The sequence below is a fragment of the Cherax quadricarinatus genome, chromosome 61, assembly GCF_038502225.1.
Source record: "Cherax quadricarinatus isolate ZL_2023a chromosome 61, ASM3850222v1, whole genome shotgun sequence".
In the NCBI taxonomy this organism is placed as follows: domain Eukaryota; kingdom Metazoa; phylum Arthropoda; class Malacostraca; order Decapoda; family Parastacidae; genus Cherax; species Cherax quadricarinatus.
In genome coordinates, this window is record NC_091352.1 from 7,460,811 (window position 1) to 7,486,959 (window position 26,149).

General features: G+C 38.1%; 1 protein-coding gene across 7 annotated transcripts in view; it reads right to left on the reverse strand.

The window, feature by feature from the left end:
- Positions 1–26,149, reverse strand: part of rg (A kinase anchor protein rugose) — an 803,540-nt gene that overhangs the window by 31,999 nt on the left and 745,392 nt on the right. For all 7 annotated transcript variants that reach the window (XM_070098204.1, XM_070098202.1, XM_070098203.1 and 4 more), the window contains 6 exons: positions 22,577–22,694; positions 19,326–19,544; positions 10,353–10,465; positions 9,645–9,785; positions 8,292–8,411; positions 7,754–7,906 (listed from right to left, as the gene is read on the reverse strand). In XM_070098204.1, coding sequence (XP_069954305.1) covers positions 7,754–7,906; positions 8,292–8,411; positions 9,645–9,785; positions 10,353–10,465; positions 19,326–19,544; positions 22,577–22,694 — 864 coding nt within the window. The remainder of the gene's footprint in view (positions 1–7,753; positions 7,907–8,291; positions 8,412–9,644; positions 9,786–10,352; positions 10,466–19,325; positions 19,545–22,576; positions 22,695–26,149) is intronic.

The window sequence follows — 26,149 nt, forward strand, 5'->3', positions numbered from 1 at the left end:
GGCAGCAAGTTCAGACAAATGTGCGGCTGAAAACTTCGCGAGTGAATTTACGGGGTACGTAGAGACTGAAAAATTCAAACCCCAGCAAGTGTTCAATTGTGACGAAACAGGCCTGTTTTGGAAGAAAATGCCAAAGAGGACCTACATTACTCAGGAGGAAAAGGCACTGCTAGGACACAAGCCTATGAAAGACAGGCTAACTCTTGTGTTCTGTGGTAACACTAGTGGGGATTTTAAAGTGAAGCCTTTACTGGTATATCATTCAGAAAATCCAAGTGTGTTCAAGAAAAACAATGTCATCAAGAATAAATTGTGTGTCTTGTGGAAAGCAAATAATAAGGCATGGGTCATGAAGCAAATTTTCAAAGAGTGGGTCCATGAAGTGTTTGGTGCCAGTGTGAAAAAATACCTCATGGAAAATAATTTACCACTCAACTGCCTCCTGGTAATGGACAATGGTCCTGTTCATCCTCCAAACTTGGAAGACTTATTGTCTAGGGACTTCAATTATAACAGTTAAGTTTTTGCCTCCTAATACCACTCCTCTCCTCCAGCCAATGGACCAGCAGGTCATTTCTAACTTCAAAAAACTCTACACCAAAGCAGTATTTGAAAGGTGCTTTGAAGTGACCTCAGACACTCAGTTGACCCTAAGAGAGTTCTGGAGGAAGCACTTCAGTATCCTCCATTTCATAAGCCTTATAGGTGAGGCTTGGGAAGGAGTGACTTCCAGGACTTTGAACTCTGCTTGGAGACGATTGTGGCCACAATGTGTCATCCAGAGGGATTTTGAAGGATTTGAGGCTGACCCTGACCCTGCCGACTCTCTGCCTGTTGTGGAAGTTATTGTGGCATTGGACAAGTCCATGGGGTTGGAGGCGAGTGGTGAGGATGTGGAAGAGTTGGTGGAGTACCACAGGGAAGAGCTAACCACTGACAAACTACAACTGGAACAGCATCAGACCACAGCTGAGAAACTTGCTTCAGAGGAGGAGGAGGAAGAGGGAGTGAAGGAGGTGCCTTCTTCAGTGATTAAGGACATGTGTGCAAAGTGGAATGAGTTGCAAACTTGTGTTGAAAAATATCACCCTGGCCAAGCTGAAACAAGTCATATCTGCAACATGTTCAGTGACAAAACCTTGTCCCACTTCAGGGAAATCTTAAAGAGATGTCAGAAACAGAGCACTCTTGACAGCTATTTTGTGCGACAGGGGTCCAGTGACTCTCAAGCTGGTCCTAGTGGCCATAAAAGACAAAGGGAAGTAGCCCCAGATAAGGACTTGTTATCTAAAGTCTTTATGGAAGGGGATTACCCTTCCAAACAATAAGTCTTCCCTCTCTCCTCCTCCCTATCTTCCAGATGTCAGCAAGTCTCTTCAATAAAGGTAAATGTTATTTTAAATGTTTATTTAAATTTTAATTTATGTATTGTATAATATATATATGTATTTATCTATGGTGTATGTAAAACTATAGTTATTTTTTAAAAAATGAATGTTTTGTGAATATTTTTGTGGGTCTGGAACAGATTAATTGTATATACATTATTTCTTATGGGAAATATTGCTTCACCTTTCGGCCATTTCAAGTTTAGGCCTAGCTCCTGGAACACATTACAGCTAAAACTCGGGGTTCCACTGTATGTACAGTACGGTGGAACCTCGGTACTCGAACAGCTCTCCACTCAAACAATTCAGTATTTGAACGCTTTGTTTGGTAAAAGAAAAGTCACTGCTGGGCACTCAACCAAACAAACATGACCTGTCAGAACTTCATTGTGAACTATTTTGTGTTTCTTAACATTTTTTGGCATTTTTTTTTATATTATTTGTACAAGTAAGTCACCATGGGGCTTACAAAGATTAGTGATAACAGACAACCAAAAACAAAATTGGTTGGGAAAAATTTGTTCAGCATTAACAGATCGCCACTCGAACAGCCTTCTGAAACAAATCAAGTTCAAGTACTGAGTTTCCACTGTATACCTTTGCTCCAGCTGTATTTCTTTTTTTTATAATATGTTGACCATTTTCCAATTAAGGTAAGGTGACCCAAAGAAGGAAATATACATATTCCCCATCATTCAATAGCTGTCTTGTCAGAAGTGCATGGACATCACAATTCACATGGCCCCTTGTACTGCCACATCCCTGCCCATCCTTCAGGGTGCTTGCACTGTACTTCCCACCTCAAGGACTAAAGTCTGCTAACCTGTTTTGTGGAGGGAGAATGTCAAACCTCAAAAACATTCCTATCCACTCCACTCTTAACCCTTTCAGGGTCCAGAGGCCAAATTTCAAAGTGTGCACCAGTGTCCAAGAATTTTCAAAAAATAATTTTGTTATTTTTTCTTATAAAATGGTAGAGAATCTTTTTCTGATGGTAATAAAACAAAAAGTACGAAATTTGATGGAAAATTGACGAAATTATGCTCTCGTGAATTTTGATGTGTCAGTGATACGTATGCATCGGCGATTTTGCCGACTTCGACTTCCATTTTAGGCCAATTACATTATTCCAGTCGACCAAATTCTTAGCTATTTCATTAGTATTACTTCTATTCTATCGATTGAGCACAAGAATTCGCCAAGTCAACTGGTTCAACTACAAAATAAAGTGATCGGAAATTGGTAATTTGGCCAATTTAATGCAAAGTTCAAAATTTTCCAATTTCAAAAGTGTCCAGAATAAACAATGCAGGCATTCCTGGCACTAAACTAACATTTCCTCTGTTCATTAGTTACGTTTTCAGGCTTTACAAATGAATTCCATTTTGATTTTTTATTCACAATGAATTTTTATTCAAACCAAAAAATAGAAGATTTACTGTTATGCAATATTCTAATAATTGTATAAATAATATCACCACATTTGTGAACGTATATTAGACCCACCAGCAGGCATGTATTAGATGTGTGAGGTCATTTGTTTACTCTTGAACATCGGCAAAAATTTAACATTTCTGCTACTTTGAGCTCAGTTTCAAGCCATTTTCAGTACTAAAACCAATCAAAATCATCTCTACTTCTGTAATGTATCTTCCATTCTATCAAATGAGACCAAGAAATCGCAAATACAACTATAAAAAACATACGAAAAAACACTGCAAAGTTGCTGTTTTAATCGAAAATTAGTCTGTTTTTCTCTCTCGTTATGCACTATGTGCTGCAGGATTTGTTTTATGTCCTGCACACATACCACATGGATGTATTCTCTCATACCTAGGCCAAAATTTATCGCTCACAGCTTATTAGAGCGAGTTGAGCTCATGACGTAGATCTACGGTTTGGACCCTCAACGTAAACCCGTAGATCTATGGCACGGACCCTCAAAGGGTTAATATGCCATTGTTTACACATGCCAACTGGATGCTGAAGCCTATACAAATTAAAACCTCTTCACTTATCCCTGCAACCCTTTCACAGATAACCCATACCCCTCCTTCCATCTACCCCAGATTTATGCTATCCCATTTTGCCTTATTTTTCATATGATCAGACCATCTCAACAACCCCTCTTTTAATTTCTATGCTCATTATTCTCTGCATAATATTGTATTTTTTTTTTTAACAAGTCGGCCATCTCCCACTGAGGCAGGGTGACCCAAAAAGAAAGAAAATTCCCAAAAACAAAATACTTTCATCATCATTCAACACTTTCACCTCACTCACACACAATCACCGTTTTTGCAGAGGTGCTCAGAAAACAACAGTTTAGAAGTATATATGTATAAAGATACACAACATATCCCTCCAAAACTGCCAACATCCTAAACCCTTCCTTTAAAGTGCAGGCATTGTACTTCCCATTTCCATGACTCAAGTCTGGTTATATAAAATAACCGGTTTCCCTGAATCCCTTCACTAAATATTACCCTGCTCACACTCCAACAGCTTGTCAGGTCCAAATACCATTCATCTCCATTCACTCCTATCTAACACGCTCACGCATGCTTCCTGGAAGTCAAAGCCCCTTGCCCACAAAACCACCTTTACCCCCTCCCTCCAACCTTTTCGAGGACGACCCCTACCCCACCTTCCTTCCCCTACAGATTTATACACTCTCCATGTTATTCTTTGATCCATTCTCTCTAAATGACCAAAGCACCTCAACAACCCCTCTTCAGCCCTCTGACTAATACTTTTATTAACTCCACACCTTCTCCTAATTTCCACACTCCGAATTTTCTGCATAATATTTACACCACACATTGCCCTTAGACAGGACATCTCCACCGCCTCCAACCGCCTCCTCGCTGCAGCATTTACAACCCAAGCTTCACACCCATATAAGTGTGTTTGTACTACTGTCATACATTCCTTTCTTTGCCTTCATAGATAACATTTTTTGTCTTCACATATACCTCAATGCACTACTCACCTTTTTTCCTTCATCAATTCTATGATTAACCTCATACTTCATAAATTCATCCGCTGACACGTCAACTCCCAAATATCTGAAAACATTCACTTCTTCCATACTCCTCCTCCCCAATTTGATATCCAATTTTTCTTTATCTAAATCATTTGACACCCTCATCACCTTACTCTTTTCTATGTTCACTTTCAACTTTCTACCTTTACACACATTCCCAAACTCATCCACTAACCTTTGCAATTTTTCTTTAGAATCTCCCATAAGCACAGTATCATCAGCAAAAAGTAACTGTCAATTCCCATTTTGAATTTGGTTCCCCAAAATTTAATCCCACCCCTCTCCTGAACACCCTAGCATTTACTTCCTTTACAACCCCATCTATAAATATATTAAACAACCATGGTGACATTACACATCCCTGTCTAAGACCTACTTTTACCAGGAAGTAGTCTCCCTCTCTTCTACACACCCTAACCTGAGCCTCACTATCCTCATAAAAACTCTTTACAGCATTTAATAACTTACCACCTATTCCATATACTTGCAACATCTGCCACATTGTTCCTCTATCCACTCTATCATATGCCTTTTCTAAATCCATAATTGCAATAAAAACTTCCCTACTTTTATCTAAATACTGCTCACATGTGTTTCAATGTAAATACCTGATCTACACATCCTCTACCCACTCTAAAACCACTTTTATTCATCCGCAATCTTACATTCTGTCTTATCTCTAATTCTTTCAATAATAACCCTACCGTACACTTTTCCTGGTATACTCAGTAAACTTATTCCTCTATAATTTTTACAATCTCTTTTGTCCCCCTTCCTTTATATAATGGGACTATACATGCTCTCCGCCAATCCTTAGGTACCTTCCCCTCTCTCATACATTTATTGAACAAAAATACCAACCACTCCAACACTACACTATATCCCCTCCTGCTTTTAACATTTCTGTCATTATCCTGTCAGTTCCAACTGCTTTACCCCCCTTTCATTCTATGTAATGCCTCACGCACCTTCCCCACACTTACATCTTGCTCTTCTTCACTACTAAAAGATGGTATACCTCCCTGGCCAGTGCATGAAATTATCGCCTCACTTTCTTCGTCGACATTTAAAAGTTCCTCGAAGTATTCTCGCCATCTACCCAATACCTCCATCTCCCCATCTACTAACTCTCCTACTCTGTTTTTAACTGACAACTTCATTTGTTTCCTAGGCTTTCTTAACTTGTTTAACTCACTCCAAAATTTTTTCTTATTTTCATTAAAATTTCTTGACAGTGCCTCTCCCACTCTATCATCTGCTCTCCTTTTGCACACTCTCACCACTCTCTTCACCTTTCTTTTACTCTCCATATACTCTACTCTTCTTCTCTTTTTTAGTAAATGTCTACAGGAGAAGGGGTTACTAGCCCATTGCTTCCGGCATTTTAGTTGTCTCATACGACACGCATGGCTTACGGAGGAAAGATTCTTTTCCACTTCCCCATAGACAATAGAAGAAATAAAGAAGAGCAAGAGCTATTTAGAAAAAGGAGAAAAACCTAGATGTATGTATATATATATATGCATGTGCGTGTCTGTGAAGTGTGACCAAAGTGTAAGTAGGAGCAGCAAGATATCCTTGTTATCTAGCGTGTTTGTGAGACAGAAAAAGAAACCAGCAATCCTACCATCATGCAGAACAGTTACAGGTTTCTGTTTCACAGTCATCTGGCAGGACAGTAGTACTTCCCTGGGTGGTTGCTGTCTACCAACCTACTACCTATATATATATATATATATATATATATATATATATATATTTATTAAACAAAAGTACCAACCACTCCAACACTATATCCCCCCCTGCTTTTAACATTTCTGTCATGATCCCATCAGTTCCAGCTGCTTTATATATATACCTCCCTGACCAGTGCATGAAATTACTGCCTCTGTTTCTTCCTTAACATTTAAAAGTTCCTCAAAATATTCTCGCCATCTACCCAATACCTCCATCTCCCCATCTACTAACTCCCCTACTCTGTTTTTAACTGACAAATCCATATTTTCCCTAGGCTTTCTTAACTTGTTTAACTCACTCCAAAATTTTTTCTTATTTTCATTAAAATTTCTTGACAGTTGTGTGTGTGTGTGTGTTTATATACTTTCACCTCCCTCGTACTTGTTGTTGCCATTTTCCTCTTGTCCCATCTACCTCTTACTCTAACTGTAGCTACAACTACATAATGATCCGATATATCAGTTGCCCCTCTATAAACGTGTACATCCTGAATCCTACCCATCAACCTTTTATCCACCAAAACAATCTAACAAACTACTTTCATTACGTGCTACATCATACCTTGTATATTTATTTATCCTCTTTTTCAAAAAATATGTATTACTTATTACCAAACCTTTCTACACATAGCTCAATTAAAGGCTCCCCATTTTCATTTACCCCTGGCACCCCAAATTTACCTACTACTCCCTCCACAACATTTTTACCCACTTTAGCACTGAAATCCCCAACCACAAGTACTCTCACATTTGATTCAAAACTCCCCACGCATTCACTCAACATTTCCCCAAATCTCTCTCTCTCCTCTACACTTCTCTCTTCTCCAGGTGCATATATGCTTACTATAACCCACTTTTCACATCCAACTTTTATTTTACTCCACATAATCCTTGAATTTATACATTTATATTCCCTCTTTTCCTGCCATAGCTTACTGTTCAACATTACTGCTACTCCTTCTTTAGCTCTATTTGAAACCCCTGACCTAATCCCATTTATTCCTCTCCACTGAAACTCTCCCACCCCCTTCAGCTCTGTTTCACTTAAAGCCAAGACATCCAGCTTCTTCTCATTCATAACATCCACAATCATCTCTATCATTCACACAACATCCACGCACATTCAGAAATCCCACTTTGAAAATTTTCTTCTTATTCTTTTTAGTAATTACAGGAAAAGGGGTTACTAATCCATTGTTCCTGGCATTTTAGTTGACTTTTACAACATGCATGGCTTACGGAGGAAAGATTCTTATTCCACTTCTCCATGGATATAAAAGGAAAAGTAATAAGAAACAAGAACTATTAAGATAAAATCGAAGAAAACTCAGATGAGTGTGTATAGATAAACGTGTACATGTATGTGTAGTGTGACCTAAGTGTAAGTAGAAGCTTTTCCACAGTGCAACATTTTAATACCATGCTTCACACCTATGTTGCTACACATTCACCTTTTTTTTGCCCCATTGATGAAAATTTTCCCACAGATGCCATAACACATCACTAATGTTCTTTTTTCCACTGCCTATTCTAAGATTTGCTTCCTCCATATGCTCTCATTCCCTCAACTACATAAAGCTCACCATTCTGTTGATTCTAATGAATTCTTCAGGGGATGATGCCCAGGGTGGAAGCACAACATCGTCAACTACTCCTTCTTCCTCTGTTGCACCTAGTTTGTAGCGGTTCCAGTTGACAAACATCTCAGGAAGGTAGTAAAACTCAGGGATGAGTTCCTAGAAGAATAAATTAACTACTTAAGCACATCATAGAAATAGGATTTTTTTTTTTTTAACACACCGGCTGTTTCCGACCGAGGCAGGGTGACCTGACAAAGAAGAAACAAAAGTTTTTTTTCCTTATACATTTAGTAATTTATACATGATAAGGGGTTACTAACCTATTGCTCCTGGGATTTTTGTGGCCTTTTACAAAATAGTAAATATATTGCAGAAAAAATTAAATTATGTACATCAATGATTCATGGCTAACTCTCCACTCTCAGATTTTTTCCGTCCTAATATGGATTATGCTAAATAGCAATCTTCTGTTTAATCAAACATGCCCTATTTCCAGCTACATGGACTAGAGACAACACACATTTCAATAAAATTATCTTACTTTAACATCTGAGGTATCTCGCTGACAGTTCTTCCAAGCAGTAGCAACAGAAGAGAACATTCTATTGGGGTGATCAAACTTGCCTCCTTGTAGTGATAGGAACATGGTGGTGAAGGGTTCCTGGGGAAGGGGGAGGGGGAGAAAAGCTTAGGTAATACAAAATAAAAAATAACATCTGCACACTTGTACTATCAAATTATTTCATAATTCACAATGCATCTTCATATTATGACAAAAATTCCCAGGTAAACTAAAATATATGATATTTATTACTTAATACAGTACCAGTGTAATAATAAACAGATGAAACTTTCAAGGATCACAACACTGTCATTATGATAAATGCAAGAAAAATGATAGGTTGGATAACAAGAACCCTAAAAATAAGAAATGATGATAATCTTAGTCACTTGATCTGTCTAGGCTACAATACTGCTATACTCTAGCAGCTCCCTTTCAATGCAGCACAACCTTCATTGCTCATACAGATTTAGTTAAGCAACCAAATTATTGGAAATGTTTCAAGTCTCTGTATCAGTACTCCTTGGAAAATGAGAGAGAGACATCATAATTTACACCTGGAAAATTCTGGAGGAACTGGTTCCAAATCTGCACACATAGATATCACTCCCTATGAAAACAAAAGCTTGACAGATATTGCAAACATCCCCAGTGAAGTCCAAGAAGCAATGAGTACACTAAAAGACAACTCATTAAGAGTGGACAGATCAAGTCTCTTCAATGCCCTCTCTCTACACATGAGGATTACCAACAGACCTTTTGCTGTCTTCAAGAAAAAAGTTGACAAGTTTCTCTAGTCTGTTCCTAATCAGCAGCTTTGGTAATCAGACTATCTACTGGGAGGCTTGGTTTGGGACTGGGCAGTAGGTGCATTGAGCCCCAAAAACAGTCTAGAATATACTAACATTGCACAAAGTATATAAAATATTTGCCAAATATAAATTTGGAAGTTAGGCATTTAGTTCTTAACTAGATATTTTGCATCATGGTATGTAAACTCTGATCACTGTCCACCCCATAGGTTAATAATTCAGGGGGTTTGTAGGGATAGTAGTCACCCTGGACTAAGGAACTGAACATTTTTTTTCTAGGCATAGACTTTGATAATCCATTAGATGTTTGATATAATAATAATAATAATAATAATAATAATAATAATAATAATAATAATAATAATAATAATAATAATAGCTTTATTTCTACAAGTACATGTAAAAGGTGTACAGGCCTAGCTGACATCATTGACATAGTAATAATGTACTTTCTCCAAAGACATGTTTTAAAAATATGCAATCACAATTACTTGGACAAGAGAAACATTCATCAACTTACAAGCCTGATGAGCCAGTTGAGAGTGAACGCTGATGTGGAGTAGTGTGTGCCATAGTGGAAGGGTGGTATCTGATCATGTTCCCAAGAGTTGTAGCGCTCCTCAAAGAATGCCCGCCTCGAGGGATTGAGAGCCCCAATAGGCTATTAAAGGAAAATTTATAATGGTTTTAATACAAAAAACATCCATGTTATTTTACAGTATGCTTCCTAGAAGTAGAGCTAACACTGAGGCGTAATATAAAGGAGTCTTAATCATATTAATGTATTTAACAGTATTTTCAACTGTATTCATATTTTACCATAGACTTTTGCTTTAATCTCTAGACTTAACAATATTTACATAACACCTTGTATAAACATTAATATTTTTTAAGAACTACACAAAAATATATGGGAAAGAAAAGCATTAATATAATGGCCTGTACATTTTAGGACTCACTTGCCAGGGTTCAAGCCCCACCACTTCTGTGATTTATAACTTTCAACTGCATTACTGCAAGATTCAAATGGCATACTGCCCACAGTTTTAAAGGAAACACACACATTAGTTTAAGCTTTTACTGGGACAACATTTTGCTTTAACAGAGCAAAATATTGTACCAATAAAAACTCCTGTAATGTGTGTCTTTTCTACAAGGTATTATGACAAATTTAAGGAAACCTCAGTTATTATAATTTATAAATACTATACATATCCTTTTGGCTAACCTTAGACAAGTCTCTATAGTTGGACGGCTGGGAGAGGTCAAGTTCATGCGAGTCAAAGTTGGTTAGCACCCATGGAAACACTGGATACTGATTCAAGTCGTTGTATGTTCGACCTGAAATTTTTTTAAACAACAATCTTCATCGTAGTTAAGTTTACAGCATACCTATTTATTGGGTATGAGTTGTAATTGTTGAAGTGGGTAATGTAGAATAATTAAAAAGGGTCTGAAGATACATATGGGAAAGAACTCTAAAAATAACCAAGGAAAAAATTATTAAAATGGTATAAAATACCAACAGATTGTTAGGCAAGACACATATGCAACAGTTAGGTATCTTTATTTCGAAATGTTTCACCTACACAGTAGGCTTCTTCAGTTGAGTACAGATAAGTTGGTAGAAGCAGAAGAGATGTGAAGATGATGTAATCAGACTTCAAAGGTGATAGACTGATTACATCGTCTTCACATCTCTTCAGCTTCTACCAACTTTCTTTACTCGACTGAAGAAGCCTACTGTGTAGGCGAAACATTTCAAAATAAAGATACTTAACCGTTGCACGAGTGTCTTACCAAACAAAGAAAAAATTACAAAACCACATTTATGTTTCATAAAACATTCTAAATATCTATCAAGCTAGGATATTAACTGTGGAGTAAATAACAAGAATAAGTTGCTATAATATGATAATTCAGGGCAGTGTGAAACCTATAAAAAAAAAAAAAAAAAAATCCTGCTGTCATGGAGACCCTAAGTATTTAAAATACAGTGGACCCTCGGTTATTGACCGTAATCCATTCCAGAAGGTCGGCTTAAAACCGAAATGGCCTAAAACCGAAATATTATTTCCCATAAGAATTAATGTAAATACAATTAATCCGTTCTAGACACCCAAAAATATTAACAAAAATACATTTTTTAAAGATTAATTATAGTTTTACATACACAAAACAATGAGAACTAAAAATAAATAAATGAACATTTAAATTACTATTACATACCCTTACTGAAGACTGTTGGCTTATGGAAGACAGGGAGGAGAGTGAGAGGACTGATTATTGTTTGGAAGGGGGAATTCCCCTCCATAAGGACTTCAGGTATCAAAGCCCTCTCTGGGGTTACTTCCCTCCCTGCCTGCTACACTCCCTGCCTTCCTCCTACACCCTGCCTTCCTCCTACACCCTGCCTCCCTACTACACTCCCTGCCTGCCTGCCTGCTACACTCCCTTCCTCCATGCTACACTCCCTGCCTGCCTGCTACACTCCCTTCCACACACCCTGTTTCCCTGCTACACTCCCTGCCATAGTATATGTGTAAAGAACCTAGGATAACCCAAAAAAGTCAGTGACTTAGTTTCATTGGGGTCTTGCCTCCCTGCTGCACTCCCAACCTGCCTGTTACACTCCCTGCTAAGCTCCCTTTCACAACATTAGCTTCCTTGATATTTGGATGAATGAGCAGAAGTGTCCTCACTCTCCCAGAGACACAGCCATGCTGACTCTTGAACATGTGAGTGGCTGGCAGGCAGGCGGTTAAGATGTCCCATAGGGCCAATAAGTGATATAATGGCCCAAAAAACCGGCCGATAATCGAGGGTCCACTGTACATATATTATTAAAAGCAACATAAAATTCTAAAAATAACTATTTCTGTGTCATCCTCCTAATGTTTGCTGACAAATATGTTTTTTTTTTTTTTAAAGTCGGCCGTCTCCCACCGAGGCAGGGTGACCCAAAAAAAGAAAGAAAATCCCCAAAAAGAAAATACTTTCATCATCATTCAACACTTTCACCACACTCGCACATTATCACTGTTTTTGCAGAGGTGCTCAGAATACAACAGTTTAGAAGCATACACATATAAAGATACACAGCATATCCCTCCAAACTGCCAATATCCCAAACCCCTCCTTTAAAGTGCTGGCATTGTACTTCCCATTTCCAGGACTCAAGTCCGACTATATGAAAATAACCGGTTTCCCTGAAATCCCTTCACTAAATATTACCCTGCTCACACTCCAACAGATCGTCAGGTCCCAAGTACCATTCGTCTCCATTCACTCCTATGTAACACGCTCACGCACGCTTGCTGGAAGTCCAAGCCCCTTGCCCACAAAACCTCCTTTACCCCCTCTCTCCAACCCTTTCGAGGATGACCCCTACCCTTCCTTCCTTCCCCTATAGATTTATATGCTTTCCATGTCATTCTACTTTGATCCATTCTCTCTAAATGACCAAACCACCTCAACAACCCCTCTTCTGCCCTCTGACTAATACTTTTATTAACTCCACACCTTTTCCTAATTTCCACACTCCGAATTTTCTGCATAATATTTACACCACACATTGCCCTTAAACAGGACATCTCCACTGCCTCCAACCGTCTCCTCGCTGCTGCATTTACCACCCAAGCTTCACACCCATATAAGAGTGTTGGTACTACTATACTTTCATACATTACCTTCTTTGCCTCCATAGATAACGTTTTTTGACTCCACATATACCTCAACGCATCACTCACCTTTTTTCCCTCATCAATTCTATTTTCATCCCATCATCAATTCTACAGTGATTAACGATTTTAATCTCATAATTGTTATGCGAAATAATCGTTCATAAGAAATAATGGAAATAAAATTAATCCGTGCATATGAAAAAAAAAATTTTACCACATGCATTTTCCCACACACAAAGAGAAGGATACATGCACAATAGTAGAGTAGTACATGCACAGTATATATTGTGCATGTACTAGTCTACTAAATGAAGAATAAATGACACTTACCTTTATTGAAGATGCAGCAATGACTGATGAGACACTGTGTCCTGGGAGTGCCTTTTCCTCCTGAGTACTGTAGGTCCTGTTTGGCATTTTCTTCCAGAACAGGCCTTATCACACTGTGTATGCCACTACGATTCTTAAATCTCTCAAACCAACCTTTGCTGGCTTTAAATTCACCAATATGAGCACTAGTTCCAGGCATTTTTCCCTGTTCACCTGGGTGTTAGTCGACTTGTGTGGGTTGCATCCTGGGAGATAAGATTAAGGACCCCAATGGAAATAAGTTAGACAGTCTTCGATGACACTGACTTTTTTGGGTTATCCTGGGTGGCAAATCCTCTGGGGTTAATTGTTTCTTGGTATTCTCAATAAGCCACACCAACAACGGTGCTACAGCAGCAGCAGCAGCTGACAGTGCAGCAGCAGCAGCAGCTGACAGTGCAGCAGCAGCAGCAGCTGTACCACCAATAGTAGCGATGGTTGATTGGGGTTTATTATACAACCTGGCCAGCTCGGAGACATGCACTCCACTTTCATACTTATCAATGATCTTTTTCTTTATCTCTATTGTAATTCTCACCCTTATTGCTGTAGGGTTGGCACTAGAAGCTTTCTTGGGGCCCATGGTCACTTATTTTCCAGAAAAAGCACCGAAAACACTGTAATAATACGAAATATTCCGATTGTATGCTTGGATGTTACCGCGGAGGCTGGCTGGTAAACAATGCCACCGGCGGAACATGTGAGCGCGTCTCGGAAGAAAATCGGTAAGCGGGTTTTTAAGCGGTATGTGAGGCAAAATTTTTGCAATTAAAGTAAGCGGTATGCGAAATAATCGCTATGTGATGCCATCGTTATGCGGGGGTCCACTGTACGTATCTGAAAACATTCACTTCTTCCATACTCCTCCTCCCCAATTTGATATCCAATTTTTCTTTATCTAAATCATTTGACACCCTCATCACCTTACTCTTTTCTATGTTCACTTTCAACTTTCTACCTTTACACACATTCTCAAACTCATCCACTAACCTTTGCAATTTTTCTTTAGAATCTCCCATAAGCACAGTATCATCAGCAAAAAGTAACTGTCAATTTCCATTTTGAATTTGGTTCCCCAAAATTTAATCCCACCCCTCTCCTGAACACCCTAGCATTTACTTCCTTTACAACCCCCATCTATAAATATATTAAACAACCATGGTGACATTACACATCCCCGTCTAAGACCTACTTTTACCGGGAAGTAGTCTCCCTCTCTTCTACACACCCTAACCTGAGCCTCACTATCCTCATAAAAACTCTTTACAGCATTTAATAACTTACCACCTATTCCATATACTTGCAACATCTGCCACATTGCTCCTCTATCCACTCTATCATATGCCTTTTCTAAATCCATAAATGCAATAAAAACTTCCCTACCTTTATCTAAATACTGTTCACATATATGCTTCAATGTAAACACTTGATCTACACATCCCCTACCCACTCTGAAACCTCCTTGCTCATCCGCAATCCTACATTCTGTCATCCCTCTAATTCTTTCAATTACAACCCTACCGTACACTTTTCCTGGTATACTCAGTAAACTTATTCCTCTATAATTTTTACAGTCTCTTTTGTCCCCTTTCCCTTTATATAAAGGGACTATACATGCTCTCTGCCAATCCCTAGGTACCTTCCCCTCTTTCATACATTTATTAAACAAAAGTACCAACCATTCCAACACTATATCCCCCCCTGCTTTTAACATTTCTGTCATGATCATCAGTTCCAGCTGCTTTACCCCCTTTCATTTTATGTAATGCCTCACGTACCTCCCCCACACTTACATTCTGCTCTTCTTCACTCCTAAAAGATGGTATACCTCCCTGACCAGTGCATGAAATTACTGCCTCTTTCTTCCTTAACATTTAAAAGTTCCTCAAAATATTCTTGCCATCTACCTAATACTTCCATCTCCCCATCTACTAACTCCCCTACTCTGTTTTTAAGTGACAAATCCATACTTTCCCTAGGCTTTCTTAACTTGTTTAACTCATTCCAAAATTTTTTCTTATTTTCATTAAAATTTCTTGACAGTGCCTCTCCCACTCTATCATCTGCTCTCCTTTTGCACTCTCTCACCAGTCTCTTTACCTTTCTTTTACTCTCCATATACTCTGCTCTTCTTATAACACTTCTGCTTTGTAAAAACCTCTCATAAGCTATCTTTTTCTCTTTTATCACACCCTTTACTTCATCATTCCACCAATCACTCCTCTTTCCTCCTGCCCCCACCCTCCTATAACCACAAACTTCTGTCCCACATTCTAATACTGCATTTTTAAAACTATTCCAACCCTCTTCAACCCCCCCACTACTCATCTTTGCACTAGCCCACCTTTCTGCCAATAGTCGCTTATATCTCACCCGAACTTCCTCCTCCCTTAGTTTATACACTTTCACCTCCCTCTTACTTGTTGTTGCCACCTTCCTCTTTTCCCATCTACCTCTTACTCTAACTGTAGCTACAACTAAATAATTATCCGATATATCAGTTGCCCCTCTATAAACAAGTACATCCTGGAGCCTACCCATCAACCTTTTATCCAGCAATACATAATCTAATAAACTACTTTCATTACGTGCTACATCATACCTTGTATATTTATTTATCCTCTTTTTCATAAAATATGTATTACTTATTACCAAATCTCTTTCTACACATAGCTCAATTAAAGGCTCCCCATTTACATCTACCCCTGGCACCCCAAATTTACCTACTACTCCCTCCATAACATTTTTACCCACTTTAGCATTGAAATCCCCAACCACCATTACTCTCACACTTGATTCAAAACTCCCCACGCATTCACTCAACATTTCCCAAAATCTCTCTCTCTCCTCTACACTTCTCTCTTCTCCAGATGCATACACACTTATTATAACCCACTTTTCACATCCAATTTTTATTTTACTCCACATAATCCTTGAATTAATACATTTATAGTCCCTCTTTTCCTGCCATAGCTTATCCTTCAACATTATTGCTACTCCTTCTTTAGCTCTAACTCTATTTGAAACCCCTGACCTAATCCCATTTATTCCTCTCCACTGAAACTCTCCCACCCCCTTCAGCTTTGTTTCACTTAAAGCCAGGACATCCAGCTTCTCATTCATAACATCCACAATCATCTCTTTCTTATCATCTGCACAACATCCACGCACATTCAGACTTCCCACTTTGACAATTTTCTTCTTCTTATTCTTTTTAGTAATCTTTACAGGAAAAGGGGTTACTAGCCCATTGTTCCCGGCATTTTAGTTGACTTTTACAACACGCATGGCTTACGGAGGAAAGATTCTTATTCCACTTCCCCATGGATATAAAAGGAAAAGTAATAATACCAAGAACTATTAAGATAAAATCAAAGAAAACTCAGATGAGTGTGTATAAATGAATGTGTACATGTATGTGTAGTGTGACCTAAGTGTAAGTAGAAGTAGCAAGACATACCTGTAATCTTGCATATTTATGAGACAGACAAAAGACATCAGCAATCCTACCATCATGTAAAGCAATCACAGGCTTTCGTTTTACACTCACTTGGCAGGACGGTAGTACCTCCCTGGGTGGTTGCTGTCTACTAACCTACTACCTACTAAAAATATGTATATGTATATGTATATTCAGATATACCAGCACACAAAAGGATACAGTACGTATATATCCGAGCTTTTTCTCTCTCGCTGTATATACAAAAGAACCTCCCATAACAAAAGGGTTATGTGACCGATATCAGCATTTTATGTAATTTCGTGGTATGCATTTTATGCAGCTTCATGGCGGTACATAATGTGAATTATACATGAAAAAATTAAAGTTAGATTCATATAGGGATGGGATGGCAAATTTTTGCCAATACTCAGTTTTAGATCAATACTAATACTACCATCATAATTAGCTGATACTAACTTATTAGTACCAATATCTTAGTTTACAGCTAAAATTGGCTGATACTCACTGATAATGATACTAACTTTAGACTGGTGCCAATATTGATATGAAAATCTGCCAATACCCACACATACCAATTCCGATACTCTGGCACATGCATAAGTCATGACACCTCCAAGAAAGTGAAATTACATTAAAATTTTTAATTCGTCAAATAAGTTTGTTCAGGCACAGGTACACATAGAAACAATTATTTTACATGGTGTAAATTACCTAGGATAATCCAAAAAAAAAAAAGTCAAAGTGACTCATTTTCATTGAGGTCGTTCAGTGAGGTCCAGGTACATATTGTAGATGTTGCTAGTTGATCTAGAAATTTATATTACATACCCAAAACATAAATAAAAACTTAGTATAAATAGAATTATTTAAGACCCAGAGGGAAAACTGATGTCTGAAGGATAATATTCCACTACTTATAAATTTAAAAGAAAAAGTATTTGCTCAGATTATTAGCCTGTAGGGTAGCCCAATCAAGTCAGGTTAGCACTGAGGCCCTTTAACCCTATCCACATCAGTACCTACTTATTGCTAGTTGAAGAGAAGTAGGTGTAAATTTATTTAGGTACAGGTACACACAGGTACATTAATTATCATACATAGTGTAAATTAACTAGCATAACCCAAAAGTCAGACAGAATGACTTATTTCAATTGGGGATCTTGTAATATCATATTATTTAAACCTTTAAAAGTTAAAACAACTGAGTAACCCAATGCTTCTACTCATGCCGGGGAGTGAATTCCAGTTCCTCAGTATGCGAGGTAAGGCAGCTACCAGTCAAGCCATGAAAAACCTTAACACACAATCTCATCAGTTAAAAATATGCTAAAGATAACAAAAAAAAAAAACTTTAGCTTAAATTCTTTATTACTTCTGCTTGTTGATACTCAAATGTTTTGACCTCAATGGAAACGAGCCCTTTTGTCTGACTTTTCTGGGTCATCCTTGGTACTATTTATACATATGTTATTATGTATAATTGTATTTAATTATACCTGTACCTAAATTAACTTTGTGTAGTAGCTCAAGTGAGCAGCACATGTCTATGGGGTCGTGTTTCACTGCTGACACCTCTCATATATTTCAAGATGCATTATTTTTGTTAATAATAATGACAAGGAAGATTTTTACCCTACCTTGAAATTCTTACTTGTTGATAAAGATGGTTATGTGACTAGTGAGAGGTAGTCGGCTGTTAACTGTCTGCTTACATGTTGTCTTGAGGGTTTAAGAGACTACAACACTGGCCGGTCCTACTGAGTCAAGTACTTGACCCACACTCCAGAAATTTCTTAAAAGTTTTCCATGCCTGAGAAACCCTTTTAAAAATATTCCAGGGCGAACATTCAAAACCGCGTACTAATATATTTTTTTAGAGGAATATGAATAACGTTCTATGTAAAAACATGCTACAAAGACCCACGTTATGAAATGGTTTGCTGTATAGTTTACTTTAATCCCAATTTTAAGGATTAAAGTACTTTTGATGATGGCATGCAGCCATGCTAAATACTGTACAGTACTAGATAAATTCTCATTCAGTAATATATTAATTTACCCAAAGAATCGTGTATTACAGAAAAAGAAATTACTATTAAAATATAAACATTACTACTAGACACTTAAGAAATGCTTAACCAAAAATACAATATATTTATATAAGTAAACACAAACAAATATAATTAAACAATATAATTTTAATTTCTTTAATGTAGATTAACATGCCTTTAATTAAGTTACATTTCCTAAAGAGACTAATTAATGTTATTAAACATTAATAATTTGTGTCCGCGAGCAGGATTCAAGTTGTTCCATAATTATAACAAGGAGAATACGTTGACATGTTGTATTTCAGCATTTATAAACGTTAGAAAAAGAATACTGGCGCAATCTCTCGCCCCCCACCACAATGATGGTGAAAACCAACATTGAACCCAGGAAGATTAAGAAACCTGCCCAATATCAGAAGTAGCGCCAAGAAGGAAGGGGGGACTGAAGTTCCCCAAAATTTCGTAAGCCCCCCGCCCCCCGTCCCCCCCCCCCCAAAAAAAAAAATACGGTGCTTCCAGACACGTCGCCTGGTTTCCTGTTCCAACCAAACTGCCACCTCTAGGCCCCTCCTAAACAACAATTTTAGAGCCGCCCCTGCCACAATTGGTAACTGTCCAGTACAGTAATCACTCACCGGCAATGGTGTTGAGGAACATGAGATACTCGAAGTTGGAGATCTCCCTGCGCTGCCATTTCTGCGTCATGTTTGAAGCCCTGAAGAGCTGCCGTGGGGACATCATGGAGGCTCGGCGGGTTTGTGGTATACCATACTTAATACCCACCCCGACCCGCGGTAGGGCTTTCGCCACTCTTTTAACCGTTGCCTGGTCCGGGAACGTGAAAAACACTGATGCTGCGGGAGACAAGATTATGTATCTCAAAATTATACAAAGTACAACTCTGCAAGGGACTCGTGTTGCTTACAGGTGCTAGTATTTATTAATCTCTTAGTTTGGCTATGGTTATTTGTGGTATATTTATGATATTTTGTGGTGAAAAGCATGGTTGTTATAACACAGCCGTCTCTGTTTCTGCAATGAGGTCGATTAATTTACAGTATCAAAAACAAGTTACAATAAAATTCATTTATTTTTTGAAGCAAAACAGTATTTGTGCATGACACAACATAATCAATTACATCTATAACAAGGCAGAGTAATACTCGTGCATGCAGCTTATCATTCCATTTATCCACCTGCACTAACCTATGTGGTTTCATAGTTGAAAATTGCAAAGTAGGCCAAGGCAAACAAAATATGCAGAGGTACGCAGCAGCATTGTGCAGTACTTTTATTATTATTGTTGTTATTCTTATTATTAGTTATACTTTATTATCTTGTTATCAGAAGAAAAACTTTGTAGAAGAGCGCGAACTTTTGAGGATGTCTGTTGGAGGGTACCAAGAATGAATGCAAATAAGGGCCATGTTTTTGTGCTTTAGGATGAAAGACCACTAGCGTAATGTGGGAAGAGAAAGGAGGAAAGTAATGAATGAATTCAGACATCTAGGAGTGGTGCTATATCACGATGGCAGTTAAACATAAGCTGACAGTAGAATAGTGGATTTCGCAAGTGGGAGATGCCTTGAGGACCTTGGAAGAGCGGGAGGTACCTTGAAACGGGAGAGGTACCTTGATGACCCCGGAAGAATGGGAAGTACCTCAAAGACTCCGAAGAGTGGGGTACCTATGGCACTTTGAGGAATGGTATAAAGTTTATACAAAGGAGAACTAACCTTAATATCCACAAACGAGTGAAAATCTCCAAGAGTAATTGGATTTCGACAGCAAAAGCTAATAAGGGTAGAGATGAATAATTCGCAGTTTAATTGATATTTAAAAATTATGGAAGATTCAAGAATGAAGATGAACGAAGATTCTGTGCAGTAAGTAGCTACCGGCAATATAATCTACCGAGATGGTATACCCAAGTGGAACTATCGAGAGACAACGGGAAGGGAAGTATTTTAAGTGACTGGTATGAAGAGCATAGGAGAGGCAGACTAAAGAGGTATGGGCAGGTGCAATGAGCAGACAGGAGTGTTATATAAGAGATCACCAGAAGAATAATTAAGGGTGGTGGGAACGTCTTATGGGAGACAATGGAGACACGTCACTAAAGCGATGTGGCGAGTGCAAGAGTGAGGAAGCGTTCTAGCAGCGTGTTAGAAGTTGTTCACGCCAACTCACTGTATGTAAGCTGAGGATACAAATGAGAAGGTTGAGGGGCTGCTCTGTGTTTGGTCCACCCCATGTCTATGGAAAGGTAGGTACAGATAATACTTCTGTTATATTTATCATTAATGTAAGCTATTATTTTAATAATTTTTGATAAATTTCGCACATGGGTTGAATATAATTAAGTTGTTTTGCTTCACTAAAAATGAACGAAAATGAAGCTTAGGGAATAGACAACCCGCTAACATAATTCTGATAGCAGCGATTAGACATCACTAATACTGCTTTTACAAACACAAGAATAAAGCACATCATTATTTATAGTAAATGGGAGTAACTTAGTATACACATTTCCTGACAAAACAATCATTCGTATGCCCAAATTAATCAATAGCAGATATACTCTTCTGTAGAAAAAACAAGGTTTAAATATAACTAATTTATGAACACTGCATCAAAACTTTAATCTTTGACGCTAAGCTTGTCAATGTACCTGCAGTGACAAATGACACTCGAGTGCTTACACTTCTTAGTTGACTCACGAAACCGTAATGACACGATTGCAAACAAACCATACCACGGGCGGGGATAGAACCCGCGATCAGAGAGTCTCAAAACTCCAGACCGTCGCGTTAGCCAATGGACCAGCTAGCCACAATAATCTTATTGTGGCTAGCTGGTCCAGTGGCTAACGCGACGGTCTGGAGTTTTGAGACTCTCTGATCGCGGGTTCTATCCCCACCCGTGGTATGGTTTACTTCTTAGATGTGACCACAGACGTGGCCAGATATAGAACTGTGTTCTATATCTGGCCTAATATTTACATATTCGTTGAGATTTGTGGCACGTTCACGCTTACTGGCATGTTCAAACGTCACCTTTCCTTCACCGGCTCATTTTCTTTACACCTTTCATTAAATTGTTGAAATCACTCCCTCACCGGTGTATTTTCTCTTTATCCTTAAATGACGTATTTAATTAAGTGTCCCTGACTGGCGTGTTTGTCCTTTTCATCTTTCACCGACTTACTAGTCTTCCTCTCTCTGCGTCTCTGAGGCATATATATCTTACTGAGGTAACCAAGATGACAACTGAATTACAGAATATTGCCAATGTCATCAATATATGACAGATGAGACGCTGACGATCACTACCACCCGCTGCTGAGCATAAAAGAACACGCAGCCCGAGAACATACAGGGAGGGTTACACTCGCTCCTTTATAACATACAGTATCCCTGGAATTAACTCACTCCTTTATAACATACAGTATCCCTGGAATTAACTCGCTCCTTTATAACATACAGTATCCCTTGAATTAACTCGCTCCTTTATAACATACATTATCCCTGGAATTAACTCGCTCCTTTATAACATTCCATATCCCTGAAATTAACTCGCTCTTGTATAACATACAGTTTCCCTGGAATTAACTCGCTCCTTTATAACATACAATATCCCTGGAATTAACTCGCTCCTGCATAACATACAGCATCCCTGGAATTAACTCGCTCCTTTATAACATACAGTATTCCAGGAATTAACTCGCTCCTGCATAACATACAGTATACCTGGAAATAACTCACTCCTGTATAACATACCGTATCCCTGGAATAATACTAACACATACACAAAACATAATAGAACATACAAAACACAAGAACACTAAAACACACAAAACGCGAGAACAAAGAGGTGAAGAACTTACTGCGGGAGGCGAGGAAGATCTCCAGTGCAGTGTTCTGGAGGAGGTAGCGACGGTTGAAGATTGCGCGGACCTCACTGAAGTGCCACTTGCCGTGTACATGTTCACAGTACTTCACTACCTGCAACAGACAATACACACACACAATCAGGAACTTTATTAATTTTATGAATATACGAATAACAAACACGTTACGGGAAAAGTTATATATATATATATATATATATATATATATATATATATATATATATATATATATATATATATATATATATATATATATATATATGTCGTGCCGAATAGGCAGAACTTGCCATCTTGGCTTAAATAGCAACGCTCATCTTGCCATATAGGACAAGTGAAAATTTGTGTATGCAATAATTTCGCCAAAATCATTCTGAACCTAACGAAAAAAAATATATTTCACTGTGTTTGTTTAGTATTAAATTATTGTAAACAAATCTAAAATATATTTAGTTGGGTTAGGCTAAAATAAATTGTTCTTGTAATAAGGTTAGGTAAGTTTTCTAAGTTCCTTTTGGTGCAAAATTATAATTTTTTACATCAACATTAATGAAAAAAATATATCTTTAAATGTACAAGAGAAAATTTTAGAAAGGACTTAATTTTAAATGCGTTCTTGCTAATTGACCAGTTATATATATATATATATATATATATATATATATATATATATATATATATATATATATATATATATATATATATATATATATATATATAAACACACCAAAAATCATAAATTTGTGTTTTCCTGGTTTATATATATATATATATATATATATATATATATATATATATATATATATATATATATATATATATATATATATATATATATATATATATATATATATAAAACACTGCGCTAGCCAAGGATTCGAACCCATGTTGTACTGGCCTGCCTCATGGTAAGCGAGAACCACATACGCTTTTAACCACAGGACCACCCAACCCTACAAGAATGGAGCAGCCAGCAGAGCTAGCTGTGGGCCGCCATCAGAGGGCATACGGAGATGTGGGAGCTTCTAAGTTAATTTCATTCTCATCCCTGTTTGGTGTACTAGGGTGTAGGGTTGGGTGGTCCTGTGGTTTAACGCGTCATGTGGTTCTTGCTTACCAAGAGGCAAGCCAGTACAACATGAGTTCGAATCCTTGGCTAGCGCAGTGTTGTTATTGATCAATACCACTCGTCCGTGGTTTATATATATATATATATATATATATATATATATATATATATATACATACATCCGACTTATTTATTGACGCTTTGGATGCTTTCTCATCCATCATCAGAATCTAAAACGGTTTTACTAGTAAAAATTCTAATTACAACCAATAAAGTAATCAAATTAAAATAATATAGCCTATATAACATTGATTCGCAGAGGAACTGTATTTACGTATCTTAATATGCAACTAACATATATAAAATAAGACTATACCTTTATATACAAATCGAATATTACAAGATTAGATGGATACAAACTTCGTTGTAAGAGGTTCTCAGGGTGAACATAATTCCGAATACATGACCTGAGGCGCACGAGTGAATAGCAAATGCGAGACTGACAAATTTTAGGATAGCTTTCAGGAACCTCAACAAGGAGTCATTCACGCCGCTACATGAAGCTTATGTTAGGCTTATTTTGAAGTATGCAGCACCAGTATGGAACCCGTATCTGGTAAAAAATATCAACAAGCTGAAAAATGTGCAAAGAATAAAAAGGCACAATGCCGCGACTGGAACAATACACAAATAACCCACTCGTGACTTGACCTGATCTTTATCTCTTCTCCTTTCCTATATTTTCTTTGCCTTTCCTGTCTTCTGCTTAGGTGGGCTCTGTCTTATAGAGTTTTGTCCCGCTGATATTTGGTCCCACCCTCATGAGCCATTACTCTCCTGCAGTGCTCCTCTTTTCTCTTTCACTACCTCCACTATTACTTGTACTACTACTACTACTGTTTCTTCACTGAGTCTCCACCCTCTGACCCTTTTTTCATTACCATTACTACCTTCTTATTGCTACATCACTGCTGCACTGCTTTTTCTACTACTACTACTACTACTACTACTACTACTACTACTACCACTATTATTACTGTCACTTTAATACTATTTCCTCCTCTCGTTACACTCCAATCCCCCGGCCCTTTTCGTATATATTCTGGCTCCCTTCCCTTTGCGCTTGTGTGTGACTAGTTAACGGTCAAAGAATCGAAACGCCGTCATAAGCTTCAGTCTCCTATGTAACGAGACTAATCCCAGAGCTAAGGTGTACGAGCTACGAGGAGAAACTGAAGGAGATAAACCAGATGACATTAGAGAACAGAAGGACCAGAGGTAGAACGATTACGACGTACAAAATGCTGAGAGGGAATGACAGGGTGGACAGGGCAAGGCTGTCTATAAGGCGGGTCTCGGGTACACGAAAGCCTAGCTTTAAATTAAAAACACAGATGAGTCACAGGGATGTTTGTAAATACTTCTTTAGCCTTAGAATAGTAAGAAACGGAACACTGTAGACAACGAAGCCGCAGGATCCATACATAATTTTACGAATAGGTATGACAGAGGTTCACGCAGCCAGGAGGGGGAAAACTCGTTAGCTGCCAGTGGAAAGGCGTAGCCAGAAACTGGGACTCTAGAAAAGTCAAGTTAAACATATCTACGGAGAAAGTAATAGGGTCAGTAGATTGCAAGATGTTATTGCTACACTAAGGCTAGGCTGTAATTATCTCTGGCAGTACGATTTGTATGGAAATGACAATAACAAAATGTATGAACAGAGACTGTCATACACTAGAGCATTATATCCAAACATCTAACCTTTCAGAGCCACCTCAATGCAAACATTACAGGATATGACAAAGCACCTCATTATTTATGATAAAAATTTTGAGATCTTGAGGCTATATCCACATTTTGCATCGATTGTATGAATACACTGTCTTGAGGGAGGAGATTGCAGCCCAATTATGACCATAGTACTTTACTGGTAACAAGATAATTTTTTATTGTATTCCAAATTGTAATGTGTACATTAACTATATGAAGTGATTGTAAAATATAAAATGACTAATATATCCTAGAGATGTAACAATGTTCACTGGGGCCTGACAAAGACCCACTGTGAACTCTCTAATCCTGATTTTTGGGCTACCGCTCACAGGATGAGCTGTGGGTGTACAATGATCTAACTTCATAGGTGGTACAACTAAAAAAAATGCAACCAAAAATAGTTGAGTAAATGTACACACACACACACACACACACACACACACACACACACACACACACACACACACACACACACGCACGCACGCACAAGAGATTAGTGCAAAAGCTGGAGGACCAGGCAGGGATAACAGGGAAGGCACTGCAATGAATCTGGGAATACCTGTCGGGAAAGCAACAGCGAGTCATGGTACGTGACGAAGTGTCAGAGTGGGCGCCTGTGACGAGCGGGGTTCCACTGGGGTCAGTCCTAGAACTGGTGTTGTTTCTGATATATGTGAACGACATGACGAAGGAATAGACTAAGAAAT